We start from the raw sequence: 20,227 nt of genomic DNA on the forward strand, positions 1-20,227 counted from the left end.
AACAGCCATAGGGTGCTGCAGTCACATGAGTGTGAAGTACTGGACTATGTATCCTTGATGCTCAACCTGTTTGTGAAACTCAAGGAGCTGAAGTCTGTCGCTCGTCTCTGAGCTCCCTCTGTCTGGGCAACAGGTAAAGACTCTCTCATGTCAGCGCTGCTACTTTAAATCAATGCCTTGTTTATCTGGAAATCTGGAAATGAATTGCTGTCTAACAACTATAACGTGAAGAAAACAGATTTCTCTGATTTCAGATCTTTTTATCGCCTGCTTAGATCTTTAAGTCACATTTAATACACTAATATACCACTCACACACGTTTGAGATAACATGCTTTTCACTGGGGGTTCTGGTGTTAAAACAATGTAAATTATCTGATAGAAAATAAACTAAATATTTGTAGAGCAGTGGAGTATTTCTATTTTGTGATACTTTATAGTATTCAACACATTTGAGGGAAAACTATTTTATTTAACTTAACAACAACTGCTCTGTCACAAGATGAAGGAAATATTTTTAGTATTATCCTGTGTAGGAAGAAAAAAAGAACATTTACTTGAATACTGTACTAGAGTACAAATGTTTATAAAACAGTAGTTAGATCTACAGCAGCATCTGAACTACAACATTGAAAAACTTGCAACATTTTTGAGATTATTTTAAGTATTTATTTTCAATGCACGACCTTTACTTGTAACAGAGTATTTTATTGTGACACCGATCCCATTGCTCCGGTAATAGATAAGAATACTTTTTTCCACTCCTACCAAAGGGACCAAAGATATTTGGGTCAGTGTGGTCAGTGTGAACTGTCCAAATGTTTGCCATGTTATGCTCCGCTATGATGTTTAATGATCGGAAATATTTGTCAGTCTAAAAATAGGCTAATAGGGATTCATTTTGCAGAGCTCATCCATAACAAAATGTCTGACACGGAAGAAGTCATGGAGGAGGAAGTTCTGTATGTACTCATTTTTTGTACTATATACTATACTATATTTTTATATTGTGATTAAAAAAACCATTACTCTAAATAATGAAAACTTATTTGTGATTTTGTTATTCTTTTTCTTTTTTTTCAATACTTCTGAAGGGAGGAAGAAGGTAAGAATGATGCACTTCTCCATGTTTTTATGTACTTTACCTCATTTCATTTCCAATAATTTCACTAATCATTTATGGTCCTGCTCATCAGCTCAAGAGGAAGCCCTAGGTGAGAAAACTACAATAATTTTCCTTTTTTCTTCTCATGCAACAGTTTGTTAATGACCTCTTCTAACTTGCTTGTCTTCTAAATGTCTCCTATTTTCTTTTCTTTGTCCCAGATGAGTCAAAGCCCAAGCCAAAGTAAGTGTCTCAGATCTTCTTTAGTTTAGCAGTTAAAACCAAACTTAAAGCAGATCTTTCACTAATAAACTGCTCACTTCCACAGGTTCATGACAAATATTGCTCCTCCAAAGATCCCTGACGGTGATAAAGTGGATTTTGATGTGAGTCAACCTTTTTAAATATCTCCTTCTGAATAGAAACACAGCATCTTTCTTTCCCTGATTTGTTTTTTTTTTCTGATGGCAGGACATCCACAGGAAGCGTCAGGAGAAGGATCTGTCTGAGCTGCAGTCTCTGATCGAGGCTCACTTCATCCAGAGGAAGAAAGAAGAAGAGGAGCTCATCACCCTCGTTAACAGAATTGTGAGTGTGTCAGTCAAAGAGGAATTATCGTGTTTCTGTTTCGTCCAAATCACCACAACAGTGTTTGATTCTTCATCCTGTAGGATAAACGTCGTGCTGAGAGAGCAGAGCAGCAGAGGGTCCGGGCAGAGAGAGAGAAGGAGAGGCAGGCCAGACTTGCGGTATATGATCATACATGAACTCATTCATCATATCAGACAACGTCATCAGTTTCTCCACTAAATGATTGATCTGTGCTGCATACAGGATGAAAAAGAACGCAAGGAACAAGAGGAGCATCGTAAGAAGCACGACGACGACAACAGGAAGAAGAAGGCCCTCTCAAACATGACCGCGCAGTACAGCGCTGGACAGAAGGTCATTCTACTCCTCATCGCCTTTAGTGTTTAAATGAGAAGCATAGTGAAGAGGGATGGAAAAAAATACTCAAAAATCCTACTCAAGTAGAAGCTTCATACATAGAAGCACAAAGGGAAACAAAAGTATCTCTTTGTTACTTCACAGTGACACAAAAAAGGTCATATCATTATGATTTATGTCATAAAAACAAAAAAATCAGCGCTAATGCAAATGCAATTGGAAATTGTTGCCTACCAACTAACAAACTGTGAAATATTAAAAACCCAGTCAGAGCAGACTGGGCTTTTTCGAGAGGGGGGCTTAAGAGCAAGTTTTTTAAACTGAGCATTTCAGACAAAAGTGAATACAGGTATAATCACACAGACAGGTTGAGGACAATACTGTGTTTTTTTTTAACATTAAAGCATGGTAACATGTAGAAACCAAAAATGCAGGAATGAAACTGAAAATGAGAATTAAATGTCTCCTTTAGCTCATCAAGCTCAGTGATGCCCCTAGACAGCATCACTCTAAAATACTTTCCGTCTAACCTTTCTAAAATAATTTGAGTACAAAACCTAAATGAGCATAAACATAAATTAAACCTGAAATTATTGGTGTAAAAATGTAGTTTAAAATTGTCATATTGGATTACAATTATGCAGTGATGGAATATAACTACCTTGACCAACTACAGCACTGAAATGCTGCTAACACATACTGTAAACACATCAGTAGAAATAAAACAGTAAAATACACTAAAAAATATAATATAATGTGTGTTTACTAATACAACACTCACAGGGCAGCTTTTATAATTCATTTTGCATCATAGTAATGTTTTGAATTACTTTTTTTTGTAATGGAGTAGTTTTACAATTTTAAATCTGTACTTTTTCTTAATTAAAGGATCAGAATACTTAGTACAGTATACAGTATGTACCTCTACAATAATATTATAGTACTTTTCCTGAAAAAAACAGATGGATTCAAAAACTACTTATTTGTAACATTCAGATTGACTTAAGTGTTTGTCTGCATTGTGACCAACACAGAGTGATAACAGAAAAGGAGCGAAGAAACAAACTGAGAGGGAGAAGAAGAAGAAGATCCTGGCCGACCGCAGGAAGCCTCTTACCGTTGATCATCTGAACGAGGACAAACTCAAGTAGGTCGAAGTTGAGCACCATGTCTCAAATGATGAACCCTGACATTAATAGGATTCTGATGATTGAAATGGTTGTTGTCACTGGATATACTATTGATACTCTAAATGTGACCCGTGGTTATTTGTGTTCAGGGAGAAGGCCAACGAGCTGAGGCAGTGGCTGATGGGACTGGAGGCTGAGAAGTTTGATCTGGGTGAAAAACTCAAAAGACAGAAGTATGATGTAAGTCATCCAGCGCAGCACAAGACAATGGAAACAATTGATTTGGTGATGAGGTCCTCTATCCCTATGAGAAACAAAAGAAGAATGCGGCATCTGGGACAGATGTGGAAACAAGCACGGTTTAATGTCAAGTATTAGAAATAAATATGAGATGGGACTGACTCCAGCTCTTCGCGACCCTGCCAAGGATAAGTAGTTACAGATATTTGATGGATGAATTTTAGAAATGTGTGTCTGGAGAAACAATTTCTGCTATAAATCATCCGCCTCGTCAACTGCATCCTTCTTTAATTTTTCACCTGACACAAGTGGCACAAGCCTTGCAGGTGCATGAAGTTACATATTACAGGTGAAAGGTGTTTGGTCAAAAAAGACAAACTTGCTTTAAAGACAATGAACGCTTAACAAGATCTGTGTGTTCTTTCAGATCAACCAGCTTCTTGCTCGAGTCCAGGACCACCAGAGGTAAGAACACAAAACCCCAACTTAAAATATGTGCTACTTCTTTCCATTCTGAGATTTTTTATACACCATTCCACATCACATTTCCACCATTGTTACTGACACGGAAAGATCAAAGATATCAGAGTACGATCACAATCTTTTGAATGTTAATACAGACACACCTACAACATAGATTAACCACAAAACCCTCTCTGAGACTATTTATTCTCTCTGCCCATCTCAAACACGGGCATTGAATTATGAATGTCTTGGCTCAATTTGTTCAAATATAATATGTTTTATATTGCACCTGGCAGGCTCTGGTAATCTAATCTAAATGAAAAAAATTCCCACAGAAGTTGCAGAATTATTCTTAATTTCATACTTTGATACATATCTGAGCACAAAGGGGACTCTTTCAAAACTGCAAAGGAAATAAAACTAGTTTTATTTGTAATGTCAGTAGCGTGACAAACTCTCAAGCTTCAGTAAAATAAATTTATTTATGTGTTCTTACAATTTTGATTTAATCTAAACTTATTTCATGTCAGAACAGCGGTCTGAAATAGAGAACATGTCTGTGTTTACTATCAATACTGTACAAAATACATCCTGTTCACTCTTATGTGTTCTGGTTTGCTGAGTGCAGAAATTGAATGACGTCCACGTTTCCTAAACCTACTCGTTACTATGTTTTCCATCTGGCATTTATCTTTCCCTGCATCCTTTCAGTGCCAAAGGACGTGGCAAGGGCAAGATGGCCGGCCGGCTGAGGTAAAGGAGCAGCCAGACGGGGCCGAAGCAGACCGCGACACCAGTGATTGGCCAACGTGTCATTTATGTGTGTATTCATTGTTCTGTTGTGTTGGGTTACATGTCAATTATCATGATATCAAAACAATAAATATGTCTTTACATCCACTCTGCTGCCTCTCTGCAAACAATGCAGGTTGTCTGTTTCTTCGTTACTACGTCCAGCATTCAGTGCTACAACACATTTAAACAAAAACTCAAGCAGCCAGAACCTCTCAGTTACAGCTTATTCAATGTACTTTACCCTCAACAAATGGGATGAGATCTTGTTGAAACATGTAAATAAAAAGGGACAAATGTGGGTCTGATGTAGAATAGTTTCATGTCTGCATACAAACAACTGTTCTTAACAGTAAAATATCTACATGAAGTGCATTTCTTTGGAAACAATCAGCAGTAGACACATTATTCTGTCAACATCTAATAAAATAATTGACGTGATAAAGAGAACGTCTACATGTCGCAGCATTAGTTTTGTCATTTCCAGCTTTAATTCAATTTTAAATAAAGAGCAGAGATTCCTCAGCAAGGCTCCACATAGTGGTGATGCACAACATTATCTACTTATTGTTTCAGTTACATAAGAAAAATATAACAACTAGGACAGGAGCGTGTGTGCGTGTGTGTGTGTGTGTGATGCCGATGGAGAGGAGCTGATATGAACTGCCCTTCATTTAATCAAAGTCCTTACTGTACATTACAACTATGTTTTGATATACATATATCCACACCAGTGCATTTTCAACTTGTTCGTCTGGGAGTCTCAGCAGGAGCGTTTGGATGGTCCACGAGTGATGAACGGAACCTGCTGAAGGGAGTCCGTCCTCACCACAGGTGGGTTTCTCTGATCTCCGCGATCACCTGGCTGGCTTTCTGCAACGCCTGGACACACAAATAGAATAAACGTATTATTCCTATACCCTGAGCTGATGCCTTTTTGGTATATAAAAGGGTACTCTCTCATATATCAACTAGTTCTTTCACTGACGGGTGCATTTAAAAAAAGAACGGCATGAAGCCCATGATGACACCATGAATTGTGCATCACTTGCAAATGCTTTCTGCCCCGTCTCAAGGTCTGATCCACCAAAGAGAACACGCCCAGAAAGTTTGCAGCGGAGTTAAATTTACCCTTTTGCATCTGTTTGCAATTACCCATGTGGCAAAATATATATTTTGAGCGGTTTGCAGTGACGCATATTTCCATAAAAGGGGCACATTTTTAGTCCAAAATTCTCTTTTTGTTAGCATCCTTTTGCTGCAGCTCAACTATGAAACACAAATAGGGAGTTTTGCACTAAAAAGACATTGAAATATATTTGATTGATTGTGAGAAACCCAAACTGCTGAGGCCTCAAATAAACCTCTAAATATAATTTGGTGCAGAGCAAGGTCAATGGATTTTGTTCCAAATCACTTACATTGATATCATATTTATCTTTTGATGGCAGTATAAACAGGAGGAACTATCACAGCAAGAAAACACTTTAAATGTTTTAATGGGCATCTGAATATTGTTTTAAGACAGATTGTGAACCAATTCTTTCAAGCTTTATTTCTCAATTAATATAACTTTAATGAGTGAAGCTGTTTTTCATCTGGATCTACTCCTCTAAAGAGAAGAGCTAAAGTTTTGATTTTTTTTTTTTACATATGTATATGTTTTAAATAACCTTGACAAAGACCCCCGACCAAAACCTTTATGAGCAGTGAGCCTATGATTGATTCAGGATCTTGTTTGGGCGATCCGTTGTGACACTCGATCACCGTTACCTTGAGCATGTCAGCGGCCTCGGTGCGTCTCTGGGCCATGTCCTCGGACTCTGTCAGCAGGTCGTCCAGCAGGCCCGTCTTATATAACTGACCCACCAGCTCACTCTGCAGGCAGTCCTTCACATGGTTCACCAGGAAGTGCATCACCGCCTTCGGTACACTGAGGCAAAAACAACAACGGAGGGTGAGAAGACGGTACGGCGCATAAGAGCGGCGCAACAATGCCAAGTTATCGAAAATGTTATCATGGTAGGTGAAAAAAGAAAGAGCGAGGCTGATTACACGAGTACCTGTCCTGGATGTTTTTTCGTACAATCAGGAAGTATGACTTGATGAGTCTCTCGATGACCTCGCAGTCCCTCTGCTCTCGAGCGGACAACTTTCTGGACACTGGTACAGGCTGACAGTGAAAAAGTATTAAGAATACATTTTAAAAAAAACATTATTTTTACAACAAAAAGGATTACTTAACTAGATTTAAGTTAGACTTAAATGCATAATGTGGAACGTGAACAAGAAAAAAAAACTAATGGAAACAAAAACTATGAATAAAAAACAATTCATTGCAATGGCACCCTTATGGGATATTGAGACCAAAAAAATATTGAAAAGGTTGTTTTTACATTTCAATGTGTGTTTGCCTACAACATTAGAAAACGTGACCCTCTTATGTCTCGTTGCTCTCCATATGATACATAACTGTAGAGCAATAACTACAATACAGAAATTGCACGTTCTTTAAATTGTTGAAACCAACAATGGCATGTTTTGAATCCGTTACAATGTCTACAAATGCAGAGTACCCACCACATCCAGCAGGTTGACAGCGTGGCCCTTTTGTGGGCTTGAAGACAGTGGGTACTGGAGCATGGCTCTGTCACCAGCTGATCCGTCCTCTCCCTTCCTCAACATGCCCCTCCAGTTCCCCGTCCCGCCGTCTGTCTGCTCGGAGCCGCTCTGAGAGCCGCCTGCTGCAGCCTGCGGGGGGGAGAGAGAGACGGGGGAGAGAGAAGACGTGTGATGAATGCTGCACATGTTAAGGCAATTATAAGGGCTGGAAGTGCATCATGCGTGTGTATGTAATCACTGTTAACTTTCAGAAGAGTTTAAATAGTAGCATGCCACAGGGCTTCTTTGACTTCACTGCAAAGAAGTAAATCAGGAGTATTGTTCATTCTTCAAACTTAGTGTAGGAGGACTGTTGGAAAACACTGACAGTTAGAGGGCATAAATGACATAACCCAGGTTTAGATTGGATGATATGAAAATATATACATCATGATATAAGAGATGTTAACATACTGTTTCCTCAGCAGTAGCAGGAAATATTGTAATATTGGGTTTACAGGACTTTTGGTCATTCATTTGTTGATTTAGATTTATTTCTCAGATTAGCCAGAGGGAGAATTATTGTTATTTTACCAAACAATGTTATATTTTTCAATAGAGTTCTGAGAAAGACTGCTATGTCTTTATACAAGTACAATATGTTTTTCCATATCACCCACTCTTACCAAGGCAAAGTTTCTTAAGTAAAAGAGCACATGCAAATTATTATGACTTTATTTTAATTAGCAATATTATATTAGTTGTGAGCAATCAGCATGCAGAAAAATGGGTTAGTTACACATAGTTAAAGAATGAAGGTCAAAGGTCATTCAGATCAGGTTTATAAAAGGGAACAAACTGCCCCTCAAATCCCGCTGCATTTTCAGGACACTAAAGGCCCAACCACCTGCTACATCAGGGTTTGAGTAAATTTAGAGGAGAGTACTTTCATAGGGGATCAGAGCACAGTGTAAACTGGGAAATAAGGACGACAGTAGGGTCATGGGGGGGGGTCAGAGGTTAAATGTGGGCAGGCAGCGGGCGAACGGGTCACACCTTGGTGGCCTCGCCCTCAAGGGCAAAAGGCTCAGAAGGAGAGAGAGACTGACCACCTGGGCCTCTAAGGGACTAGAGAAAGACAACATCAAGAAGAAAAGAGTGTAGCTACAGGCAGAGGTGTGAAGGAACTTTACATACTGTTAGATTTATTACGAAATAATGTTGAAGTTGGTCAATTCTTCAGTGAAAAAGGACTGAATCTTTATGTGCAATGTGTTCAAGCCATTGACAAGAAACAGAGAAAAATGTAAATCGGGATGACTGACTGTACCTTGTCTCTGGGGACGGCAGAGGGCAGGTCTCTCATTCTGTTGCGTCTCTGCTCCTATGAGAGAGGAAGTTTAAAAAATGAATCTCTGTCAAATCCCTAAAGAAGAAAGATAGAAACTGTATTTATGTCTTAAAAAAAATAAAGCTTCATTTTTTTTAATTTTACTTTTGGTAATGCTAACTTTAATCTCTCTTTGAGAAAACCTTTCCTTTAGTAGTGCCTTTAAATAAAAACATGTTCCCAATGAGAGTGAATCAAAACATTTGCGGTCGTGGCAGCTAAGCAATGAGCTGAGAGTCGCTACAAAGATCCGTAAAGCCGAGGAAGCAACAGACTCGGGTGAGAACTCTTTGTAGGTTCATCACAATGAGCGACCCCTCTAACAATTTCACACATTGTTATTACAAACATGTTGATTATGGGATTACAAAACACATAATTTAACAGATGCATTATGTGTGGTTAGCTTCCAGTCAGAGAAGTGCAGCGCTGTCTTACCTCTATGTTGTTGTTCATGAGGCCACAGGCATCGGCAAAGTCAGGGTGCTTGGTGTTGATATAGGCCAGCTCAATGGCAACCAGGTTGTGAACCTGTAGAAAAAATAAAAATAGATTGATTAATCAGCACTAGGATGCCCATTAACTTCCCTTAAAGTGGTGTTCAGTGTGAGCAGGTCCTGACCATTTCATTGGTGACTGGGAGTCTCTTCCTGAGTAACGAGGTGACCACTTCTACTATGGCATCATGGAGCTTTGGAAACCTCAGTAACTCCTGCAGAGATAAAAAAAAAAATAGTGTTTGTTTATATTTAATAGACTTCTAGTACATGACGTGGTTAGTCCAGGTGACATCACTTTTGTGGGTTTAATATGTATACGTGAATCTGTGTTCCTCACCTGCGTGCTGTAGTTGCTGCAGTGCTGGATGATCCTCTGCATCTCCTCGTGAACCAGCTCCACGCAGCGTAGACTGGGATCCTCCAGGCGCTTCACCTGCCGCTTTACCAGCAACTCAAAGGAAACCTCAGGCACGAATAGAGCCGGCCTCGGGCCCTGAAGAATACAATGAAGCTATGAGTCTTCAAAAAAAAGGTGCCATTTAAAAAACACAGATCATAAGTTAAAGAGGAAGCAGAAACCCACCGTTGCATTTCTGATTGCTGTGAGCACATCGATGGTTGTCAGACCACCCAGAGGATCTACGGACTCCAATGTGCGGCCAAAGGTTTCATGAAATATATAACAGATTCTCGCTCCACCACATCTGAAAAAAAAGGAGATGAAAATACGTTAAAGATACAGGCAGAGGTTTAACTTGAGCACTCAGGATAGTATTGATGCTAGCGCCCCTTAGTGGTGGATGGATGTACATGTATGAGAGTTGCGTAACTCACAGCTCTGTTGTCTCGATGTACTTGGCCGTGCCCTCTATGGTGTGGCAGTACTCTGCAGCAAACTTGGTGATGAGCTGCAGCAACGTGGAGCTCTTGTCCTCGACAGGTTCGCCGTAGCTGTTGAGCAACGACTGGTACTGAGATGCCAGCACGTTGATCCTCGTCTTCAGCTCAGGAAGACAGTCTCTGATGTGGTGCATGAGTAACCTTTGATAAGATTAAAGAAACCAGTTTACACTCTGATTGGGATATTAAGAGAGAGAATTGTTGTCTACAACAACAGTACGGCATTAGAATGGAAGATTTAGCAGTCAAGAGAGGGAGTGCCCTTCAAATGTTCAAGGTTAAGAAGCGTCACAAAAATTGTATTTGGTAAAAAACACATAACAAATAATATATATATTTAAAAAAAATCTAAGTAATACATGAATTCTAACTCAATACCTGTTCAATGTTCTTGCCAGATATTTGGTTCCATTTCTGTTTGCAAGGGAAGGGTACTTCTTCTGTAGGAAGGCGTATTCATCTCGGATGGCATCTGCCACCAACTTCTTCTGATTAATATCCAGCTGACTCCTAAGAAAATGAAAGCAAATATAGTTAGTTAAATAGCAGGGAAATCATAGATGCAAGACAGTAAATGTGAATTAAATACAGTATAAAGATTAGGGTTTTCCGGATGATATGCCAGCCTGCACAGCCATTTTAAACCTTCAGGTAGGCTGTGTACTAGAATTTATTAAAATGAATCATGTTTGTTTGTACTGTGTCCCTGACATTTATCCTCAGATTTGGTTTTTTTCTTTATAATTTTCTGGTGAAATCATAAAACAGGGATAATACCTTATTTGTTTGTTCCTTCCTTCTTCCCCTCCTAACTAACTAACTAACTAACTAACTAACTAACTAACTAACTAACTAACTAACTAACATGGCGCAAACGTGCAGTGTTACCTGTTAACGACTCCAATAATGCCCAGTTTAACAGGAATGACCCTGCCCATCAATACATCCATAGCATCTGTGCCAGCATCCATCAGATCCAGCTTGGTCACCACTGCTAGCGTCCTCCTGCCTGAAGACAAAGACATATTAGAGACATGTCTAAAATAAATACCACTGAGGCAGGAAATGCAAAGAGCACATGACAATAATAATATACATTGATGACACATCCAAAGTAAAAAAACAGAAGTTCAGAACATTTTCTTTATATAGCCCAATATCACAAATTTGGCTAACGGGCAAGAACTCGAGAAAAGCAACCGAAGAAAGTGAAGAGTGAATCAATAAGAAAGCCATTTACCATCAGGGTCAACCTCGCGGGCCACTTTAAGGGCCTCTGAGGTTGCCATGTCTGTATTGGCAGCAGTCACAGCCAGGATGATGCAGTTGGGGTTGGCGATGTACTTGTATATCAATTCTCTGATCTGGATCTCTATGTCTTTGGGCTGGTCTCCCACCGGCAACTGTGTTAACAAATACAAAACACATTCGACTTCAAACCATGAAATTCATCTGCAGGGTTGTTTTGCTTTCATTGATCAGTCAGGTCTGGACATGGAGAGGAAAAAGGGGAAACCTATCTCACCTTTGTAATGCCAGGCAGATCCACCAATGTGAGGTTCACAACGTGTGGTGAGAAGATTTTCAGGTGAATGGGTTCATCACTAATACCCTGAAAAAAACAAAACACTTTGGTCACTCTTAACAGGCTGATGTTGCTTTAGAAGTTGAGTCAAAATCTCAGGTTGAAGCTGATATTTAGAGATCATCCATTGCTTTTATAACTTCTTGTTTTAAAGTTCCCTCTTCATGGCCGTAATCAGCATACCTTGTTATTGCCAGAAATTCTTTCAGTTTCTGTTTCAATTTCTTGCCTGATCTCCTCGAAGTCTGTGTAGATCTGGAAGAGCAATTAAACATGAAAAATAAAGACTTCAATATGTTAGCAACGGGTATTTTTTTGATACTCAAACAACAACAACAGAGTGAAGAAAAAATAGGACATTATAGGGTTTGTTTTCAAATATTCTTGCTGATGTTATCAGCACATCATGAAAGCTTCTTTGTTCAAACATAATGAACCATGGGGAACTAAAGAGACACAATTCTACCTTGGAGGATATTTACCCATAAGGCACACAAACATCTTAAGCTACTGAAAGGCTGTGTGCCTGATCTCATTTCAGATGTTGCTGTTTTAAACAGACCACAAAACCACAGAATGTCTTTGTGTTTCTAATCCATAAATGTTAGTCTATCAATACAGGATGCTGAACCACACACAGTTTAGCAAATATTCAGATTTGACTTCATACAAGACAACGGTGGTGGCAGACTCCATTGAGAGTATAGTTGTCTGGCTGACAACAGTGTGTGGACATGAGGGTGACAACTCTACCTTGTTTTTGGTGTGAAGAAATTTGCCCCATTCCTCTCCTTCGATGCCTGCAGGAATACAAAGTTGAGGACAGATGTTTCAGTTACTGATGTGACAGATGTGTTGATGTTGCCTTGAGATCAGTGTTACTATTATTACTAGTGCTATGTCTCATGGGATGACTTCTCTGTTGGAAAACATGGGGTGGAAACAACTCCCCAGAGCAAAAAATTCACAGAGGAAGATGTAAAAAAAAAAAAAAAAAAAGAACAGTGGTTTTCACACAAAAGTCATGAAAGCAAATAAAAGCCTAAAGCAAAAAAAAAAAAAAAAAGCATGTGCATTTGGGAAGCAAGGACCTAGAGAGTCTTCAAAACAAAGCAATTATCAACACTGCAACAAAAACAAGGAAACAAAATTACATAGGTGGAGTCTGTTAGTCGTCTTAGAGGAAGTTGGTATTCAGGACATCATAGGTGGACTTTTAAAATGTAAAACTAGGCACAAAACTATTATTTTCTACAGGAATCTGCTAATTTTCTTTGTCTAGCTTTAACTGACAGAGACCAGCCTAAATCGATGGGACGGCTTGAGCTGAATAAAGTGAAGCCACATGGTTTGGCAGCGTTGTAAAAAAAAAGCTACACAAATGCAGGGCAGGATGGTTTAGAGTGAGCAAGGGAGACGGTGGAGGTTATGTAATATACAATCACAATAAGGCAAAGAACAAAGAAAAGGAGACCTCTGTAAAGGCGTCCATTTCTCTTGGATTCTGTGGTTAAAGAGAGATGACAGGAGACAAAAGGGGTTAGCCTGGCTATCTGCAGCTCCTGTGTTCAACTGCAGCAATGCAGAGTCGCTCCGAGGCCGTTCCCAGAGGACTGCATTGAATAAATGCAGGACCGTGGCACATTTTCCCCGAGAGTGTCTGTTAAAGATCTCTATACACATTTAAAGCGTATAAACTGTTATGTTCTTGGCCAGTGAAAGCCAGATTGCTGAATTTAAATGACTCTTTACAGTTTCCTGTCTGAATTAATACTGTGACAACCCCATACAGTCACTTGACAAAATGTATTTTGGAAGAAGTACACCAACTAGTCTGCTTAATGCAGCATTTCCTGATATGGTTTCACTAAATATGGCAAGGCCAATATATAACCTTATTGCAGATATATTTTGTACTGGTGTATATTTGGCTGATAAGTGACAAGATACTGCAGTACAGAAATGCCAGGTTTTAGGCCAATTAGAGACACCTGTCACCTTTACACAGCTTGTCTACCAGACAGCACAAAAAAGTATTTTTTTAACAGTAAAATGTCCCCCTCAATATGTATCCATCACAATTGTATATGTGTATACATATAGCTGATTAGTTATCAAGTTGATGGAAGTTTAGTTTGTAGAAGAAAATAAACATGCAAAAACCCACACAGATACAGAGATAACAGAGGGTGATGGAGACGTTACCATTCTCATCACTGGTTTTCCTGCAGTCGTCTGGATCGATGTGCACTAGCTGAAGGATAAGAGGTCGGCGTGTAACGATGCCAGTGCCACGTGGCAGGATGTCCCGACCCACCAGGTTTTCTAAAACGGAACTCTTCCCACTGCTCTGTAGACAATAACAACAACAACAACAACAACATCATAAGTAAAAACATCAGTGGGGAGACTGAAGTATGAATGACTCGTTGAAGCGAGAAATAAGTTTAGATTTAATTTTGACCAGGAGAGCAAAGCTCTAATTTAGTTCTGGGCCATAAAAAAACTTCCTGCTCAGAGAGGCCCAGGAAGTACTGGGGCGAAGTTGGCAGCGCTGAATGTCACTCACTGTTTGAACACAAACCTTGTGGCATCTTCCACTGTACAGCTTGTCATTAACACAAGCAATGGGTGCGACAAGGAAGACATTCCTGGTTTATTCGCACGTGTGGTCGAGTATCTCCCAATGAGATCTGCTTAACTCAATAACTTCCTGCCTGGCAGATTTGGCTTTATTGGACTGACACTGATTTCCTCAGTAGGAGGTGAAGGCTACAAATGTAATCAGTTTCTTCATCTGTAGGAGTAAATGTAGTGTTTTTTTGACTGATATAGTTACTACATAGGCCTATTAATAGATCTGACCCGGAAAACCAATAGTTGGCATAAGGTCTCAGTTACAGCTGTCCTTAACTGAAGGACTTTGCAGATCTGGGCCTTTGTGGAGCCCTGGCAAGGACAAACAAAACAAATCAGGCTCTTAAACCATCCTCTGGCTTGCCTTGTCTCACCGCAACACCATCAGATTCCTGCCAAAAAGATCTGAGACAGCCACATCCTATTAGCTAACCAGAGGAAGTAAACGTGTGAGACTAAAAACCAGCCACTTTAAACCAATTAGGCTTTGATGTGTCGGAAAGGTAGTTTGGTGGACGGAGTGAAACTGTATTGGAGAAGAAAAGTGTTGATTAAACTTCATGTCCATTCACAGTTCCTGGTGTTGTTGAATTGTACTGTGTTTGACTGAGAAGTGTGTGTGTAATCTGTGTTCATCCCATCTATATAAAGGAGGATCTACATAATCATAATATATGGAAACCTTCAACACAACTCAACATTGTTACCTTTATGAAGGAAGGACATATTGCAGGTTATTCACCCTTACAGCATTAGTTATAGCTGAGTGTAGGTTATCTGATAAACTCAATTTAGATGCATGTGCATGATGTGATGAATGCCTTAATAAAGATTTAACTTTCAAGATATTGATCTGAGGGCTACGTGCACAGGTGCTCGTGCCCTGTCAGCCACAAACACTGCAAGCTGCGTTGACTTTATGGTGGAGATCACATGCAGCTAATGCTAATCTAGCTCCTAAGTAAATTAGCATTAGATGTATAAAAGGCAAAGCTTATGCAGGGCCAGTCTGCGCAGCTGTGTCAAGTATCCCAGCATGCAAACTGGAAGAGGTTTCCACGCCAAGAGCAGCCAAAACAACAACTTGGCGCATGCTAACTAACTTGCTAACCCTTCAGAGCAAAGTGACGTTTCTTCACCTGCGTCCCCACCACAGCTATCTGCGGCAGCTGGATGATGTCCGCGCCGACCGTGTTGAACACGTCCTGCAGTTTGTTGATGACCGGTATGAGGGCCTCCATGAGCTCCGGTACTAGTGCGCCGACCCGTCAAAACAGACAGCTTTCTCTCCGCGGCCGCACAGCGCTACAAAGTCATTCAATGTCTCTCGGGCTAAATGCTACAGGCGTCGCTTCTTCGGAGCTCTCCGCAAGCAGCAACTGCGCACACACAGTTGCGCCTATTGGAATCATGGGAGTTGGAGTTTTTAAGAGTCTCCGTCAACATTCCCGTGGTCGGGGTTACGCTTCTCTGCGGAACTACATTTCCCTACCGGTGACGTCATACTCGTGCTCCACCAATGAAAACTAAGTTCTTTATTTATTTTCTTCTTCTACGCAACCGTAACTATGGTGCGTAGCAAAATATTTATTATTATTATTATTGTATTTTAATTTATCACCATGGGAGAAATTCGGGTGTTGCAGCAGCTCAACTACATAGAAACAGATAATTAATAAAACATATTATACAATAAAAAAAATAAAATAATAATAATTAAAAATAAATACATATATATATATATATATATATATATATATATATATATATATATATATATATACAGTATATCCACATGGGGGGCTGGTCAGCATGACAGACTGTGGTCTCCGCTGTTGTTGTACAGTCTGATGGCAAATGTGGGATTAGTTGTAGTACTCGAACTAGCTTGACTTTATTTATGAATCAAATTAACAATCTTGTCAAATTTATTTTTAACAAAATATTGGACAGTTTTCTTAAAGCGTATAGCACTGAATAAGCACTCATCTTTGGTATAGTGTGCAGTGAACTGTCACTGATTATGACTCACAAGGTGTGCTAAAAAATGTTAATTTAAAAATAGAATATGCCAGATTTTGGTCCTATACAAAAAAATGAATAAACACAACATTCTCACTTTTACACAAAACATAAAAAATAAAGAGAAGTAAACACAGCTTGGTCTCTTCTTTTTGTGCTTTGAAACACATTTTATACAAAATTAAAAGTGCCATTGAATATTTACAACACTATCATTAAAGAAAATAAATATTTCACACTAAGATTTTAAAGGAACATATCACTTTAAAAGGTACGAGGTAACAGATGATATGGAAAACAGTTTGTACTGGGAGTTTCATCCACTAGTTCCGAGAACGTGCTGAACATCAATGCATGTATGCTCTTATACATACAGTATTTCAGCATTGTACTACTGCAGTATTCTTACTCTTAAGGTTAATAAAAAAATGCAAAATTGTCCACCCTTGCACTCTCAAATAAATAAAACAATAAACCTTGTGACTAATACAATTATAAGTCATGAAAGCTATAGTAAGTTCTGTAGTCAGTTTAAAGCTGAATTGGTCCTCTGCAAGTTCTTTGTAGTTTATCTGATTTGCCACTAAAAGGTTTGTGAGAATTTCTTGATACATTTCAAGCATTCTAATAGTAAATTCAGATTGAATCTAGATCTAGAAAATATTAGTAAAAGTGTGTACAGAAATGGTTGTGACCTTTTTTGTATTAAAGATGGCCTCAACCCAGATTTCCTTTGCCACTACAAAGTGCACAAAATACCACAAACACCAGGAAAAACAGGACATTATGGGCTTCACACTTAATTGTGTTAATTGAAAGGCTAGGGTCTCAAGCATTTCTCTATTTACTTATACCTTTTCTCTACTAGTATTGACAATGACTTTACAATTGTACTGATGGAGATTTAACCACACATTTTACATTATATGATGTTCAAAAAAAAACATCACTGGCAGAGCACATCGCTTTTTCAACAAGTGTAGCAGAAACAACAGTTAAACAAGCCAACATGTGGAGGGTTGCAGAGTTGTGTTGACATTGCGACCCATTTGCCAACCATAAGCAAAATTCCAGCGGTTTCTATTGTTTCCACCTTCAGCTGTGTTTTGAGACCCACAATAGCAACCTATACAAAAGAAAGTAAAAACTGAACAAAATAACAGGGTGGAAGCAGTAAACTAGTGGTGAACTGGCACATGGGTATTCCTGTGCCAAATTAAGTGTGAGTGTTTTATTTTTCAAAACTGTACAATTCCACGATCAAAGAAGGTCCTTAAAAAATACTGACAAAGTACTTCCTGTCAGCTTATTTCAACAATAAGTGAAAAACTACTACAATCATGTTCAAGTCCACAAGCACACACAGGGAATAGTTTGAAACCACAATTATGTAAGCTAAGCTAAGTAAACTGAGTGTTACTGTTCACATCATTATGTGCCTGAATGTCAGATATCAATGTCACTGCTGAAACTTCACAGCATTTGGACCAAGTGGCTTTCCGTTACCAAATCAATACAACAGTATTGTATTCCATAAAGGCAATTAGGAATCAGTGGTCATTTTACATCGCATCTTAAGAAGCAGTGCAGTCTGTGTAGGTGGTTACCATATTTCCTCTGCGCTGCGTCACTGTTCTACAGTGTTGTTTTGATGATCCATGAAACCTGTTGTCAGTCTGTTTGGTGTGTCTATCGAAGGTAAACATTCTCTCTATGTCGTCGTACATGTCATCAAAGACACCTGCTCCAAAACCTCCTTGAAAGTGTCTCTTGTGTCTGCTGTGGGAGTCCTTGTGGGACCTGGAGTGTTCATTAAAGTGTCTCTGTTGACGGGCATGCCTGTTCTGGCTGGAGATGTCAAAGTCTTTGAAAATGTCATTGAAGTTGAAGTTAAAAGGTTGGTGGGCACCCTGCCGATGTCTGCCTTGCGTCTCCCCAGTGAAGTATGCAGAGGTGTCAACAAACTGGTCGTATTCTCTTCTTTTGTTTTCGTCTGATAAAGTTTCATAAGCTGCAAAAAGAAAGACAAAAATTCAGTCAAGGGTTAGGAGGTTTAGTGCTGTGACAAGTGTTATATATGGTAATGTGCAAGCTTAGATATTTCTATCCTCCAGAATATTTGAATCGAAATCGAGACAGGCTAAACAATACTTTCATCTCACACTAGACAAAATGTTGCATTAGAAATAAGAATATTATTCCAGTATGCCCGGACACTATTTCATTTTTCAAACCTAAATGAGAAAGAAAGAATAGTGTACCTTCAGCAATTTCTCTGAACCTCACTTCAGCGTCGGGGCTCTTGTTCTTATCTGGGTGATGTTTCATCGCAAGCTTGTGGAAAGCTTTTTTTATCTGTCGCTCAGTAGCATCTTTAGGCACTCCCAGTATATCATAATAGTCCTTCTTAGCCAGTATCAGCTCTGTTATCACCAGGATGCACACTGCAAACGTCACAGCAGACTGTGCGGTTGCCATGGCTGCTCTGCTGCCCTCCCCTTGCATTGAAGAGAGAAAAAATGATCTGTTGGTCAATTACAGTGAAATGTGTTGCATGCAATGCAATGAAGCAAAGGAGGGTTAATTAGTGTTGACACATCTGGAGAACAAGGCACCTTGATGACATCACCATATTAAAAAATATGCATCCCAAAAAAGATAGATTAACTCTAAATGAGATCTTATGCATGTTAGTTCTAATTATATTTGACTGTTTTTACAGCCATCAACCCTTACTCCTAACCTTAGCCTGGCAATGCTACCAGAACATACCTCCCATGTGTTGTTATTCTCCTTTTATTTAAACCTTCTTACCTTTTTGAAGGGCACGTGCACAGTTTAGATGATTTATTGCAGTCGTGCAAATTAAACAATTCCCCCAACGCCAGTCATGACAGTCCTCTGGGTGGCTGTTATGGAGAGGCAGCGGTCAGAAGCTGCAGCATGGTGCGGCCAAACGCTTCCATGTCTTCTTCGATCCTCCACTGAATCATTTGGCGCACTGCTGCCCTCTATCGGCCAATGCAGGTAATGTCACCCCCTCACCTGTCCGATAGTGACCCCGATGTTGTTGTTGTTGTTGAGTGTTTACAGCAACTATGTCCTGTTTTAAATTAATAGTATTACTATATATACTGTGATGTTTTATAGTTTTAATGTATATTTAAACACCACAAATCTCATTCAAAAAATAAAAATCTACATTGTAGATTAATATTGAAGACATCCAAACTATGAAGGAACACATATGGAAGTATGTGGTAAACAAACAAATGCTCAACAAACCAGAATATGTTTTATATTTTAGACTCTTGAAAGATGTATATGAATCTGAAATGCAATAAATTGACATTAACATAACATAAACTTAAAGTGAACCTATGAAGGAATAAATATGTTTCAATAGATAAATAAAAACAAGAATTGTACTTGAATGAATGGCACTGATATGTCTTTACTTTGCACCTCTGCTCCTCAACATTAAATGTGCAGATGCTGTATTTTTTAATTCTACTAATTTGACAGCCACAGTTAGATACAGTACCAGTCAAAAGTTTGGACACACCTTCTCATTCAATGGTTTTTTCTTTATTTTTATTTTTTTCTACATTGTAGATTAATATTGAAGACATCCAAACTATGAAGGAACACATATGGAATTATGTGGTAAACAAACAAATGCTCAACAAACCAGAATATGTTTTATATTTTAGATTCTTCAAGGTAGTTGAAGCCTGTGCAATACAAATACACTGTGCAATACAATAGTTTCTGTCTGTATATATAATATTTCAGTTACTGTGGATTCTTTACTGTTTTTTACTGTTTTGTTTATTGCTTATTTATAATACTTATTTTTGATCTTGTTTTTTACTATGTCTCTTGTTTGCTCCTCTATGCTGCTGTAATCCTG

The 20,227-nt window shown here is 38.9% G+C and overlaps 3 protein-coding genes across 6 annotated transcripts; 1 reads left to right on the top strand and 2 right to left on the bottom strand.

The window, feature by feature from the left end:
* Positions 1 to 923: 923 nt before the first annotated feature.
* tnnt2d (troponin T2d, cardiac) lies at positions 924 to 4,868 on the top strand. Of its 3 annotated transcripts, XM_054620849.1 has the most exons (12): positions 924 to 961; positions 1,094 to 1,104; positions 1,196 to 1,213; positions 1,326 to 1,347; positions 1,433 to 1,490; positions 1,576 to 1,692; positions 1,776 to 1,853; positions 1,939 to 2,049; positions 3,087 to 3,199; positions 3,332 to 3,422; positions 3,850 to 3,887; positions 4,599 to 4,736. In XM_054620849.1, exons 1-12 carry the CDS (start codon positions 924 to 926, stop codon positions 4,642 to 4,644), a joined length of 741 nt encoding a protein of 246 aa, XP_054476824.1. In that variant the 3' UTR covers positions 4,645 to 4,736. The 3 variants fall into 3 exon arrangements, with proteins under 3 accessions (XP_054476824.1, XP_054476823.1, XP_054476825.1); XM_054620848.1 differs by lacking the exon at positions 1,196 to 1,213; XM_054620850.1 differs by lacking the exons at positions 924 to 961; positions 1,094 to 1,104; positions 1,196 to 1,213; positions 3,850 to 3,887 and having other exon boundaries at positions 1,334 to 1,347; positions 4,599 to 4,868.
* On the bottom strand, positions 4,778 to 15,711 carry dnm1l (dynamin 1-like). Of its 2 annotated transcripts, XM_054620847.1 has the most exons (20): positions 15,432 to 15,711; positions 13,861 to 14,005; positions 13,130 to 13,165; positions 12,409 to 12,455; positions 11,839 to 11,910; positions 11,596 to 11,682; positions 11,311 to 11,473; positions 10,959 to 11,079; positions 10,449 to 10,580; positions 10,005 to 10,211; positions 9,754 to 9,874; positions 9,508 to 9,663; positions 9,293 to 9,382; positions 9,109 to 9,201; positions 8,611 to 8,664; positions 8,337 to 8,408; positions 7,260 to 7,430; positions 6,743 to 6,852; positions 6,453 to 6,612; positions 4,888 to 5,561 (listed from the first exon to the last, which is right to left on the bottom strand). In XM_054620847.1, exons 1-20 carry the CDS (start codon positions 15,531 to 15,533, stop codon positions 5,505 to 5,507), a joined length of 2,196 nt encoding a protein of 731 aa, XP_054476822.1. In that variant the 5' UTR covers positions 15,534 to 15,711; the 3' UTR covers positions 4,888 to 5,504. The 2 variants fall into 2 exon arrangements, with proteins under 2 accessions (XP_054476821.1, XP_054476822.1); XM_054620846.1 differs by lacking the exons at positions 8,337 to 8,408; positions 13,130 to 13,165 and having other exon boundaries at positions 4,778 to 5,561; positions 15,432 to 15,707.
* A 752-nt stretch (positions 15,712 to 16,463) lies between these two features.
* Positions 16,464 to 19,239, bottom strand: dnajb9a (DnaJ heat shock protein family (Hsp40) member B9a). The gene is made up of 3 exons (XM_054620501.1): positions 19,129 to 19,239; positions 18,576 to 18,812; positions 16,464 to 18,325 (listed from the first exon to the last, which is right to left on the bottom strand). Exons 2-3 carry the CDS (start codon positions 18,790 to 18,792, stop codon positions 17,889 to 17,891), a joined length of 654 nt encoding a protein of 217 aa, XP_054476476.1. The 5' UTR covers positions 18,793 to 18,812; positions 19,129 to 19,239; the 3' UTR covers positions 16,464 to 17,888.
* Between the last annotated feature and the right edge of the window lie 988 nt (positions 19,240 to 20,227).

Source organism: Anoplopoma fimbria, chromosome 19 (genome assembly GCF_027596085.1).
Source record: "Anoplopoma fimbria isolate UVic2021 breed Golden Eagle Sablefish chromosome 19, Afim_UVic_2022, whole genome shotgun sequence".
Lineage (NCBI taxonomy): Eukaryota > Metazoa > Chordata > Actinopteri > Perciformes > Anoplopomatidae > Anoplopoma > Anoplopoma fimbria.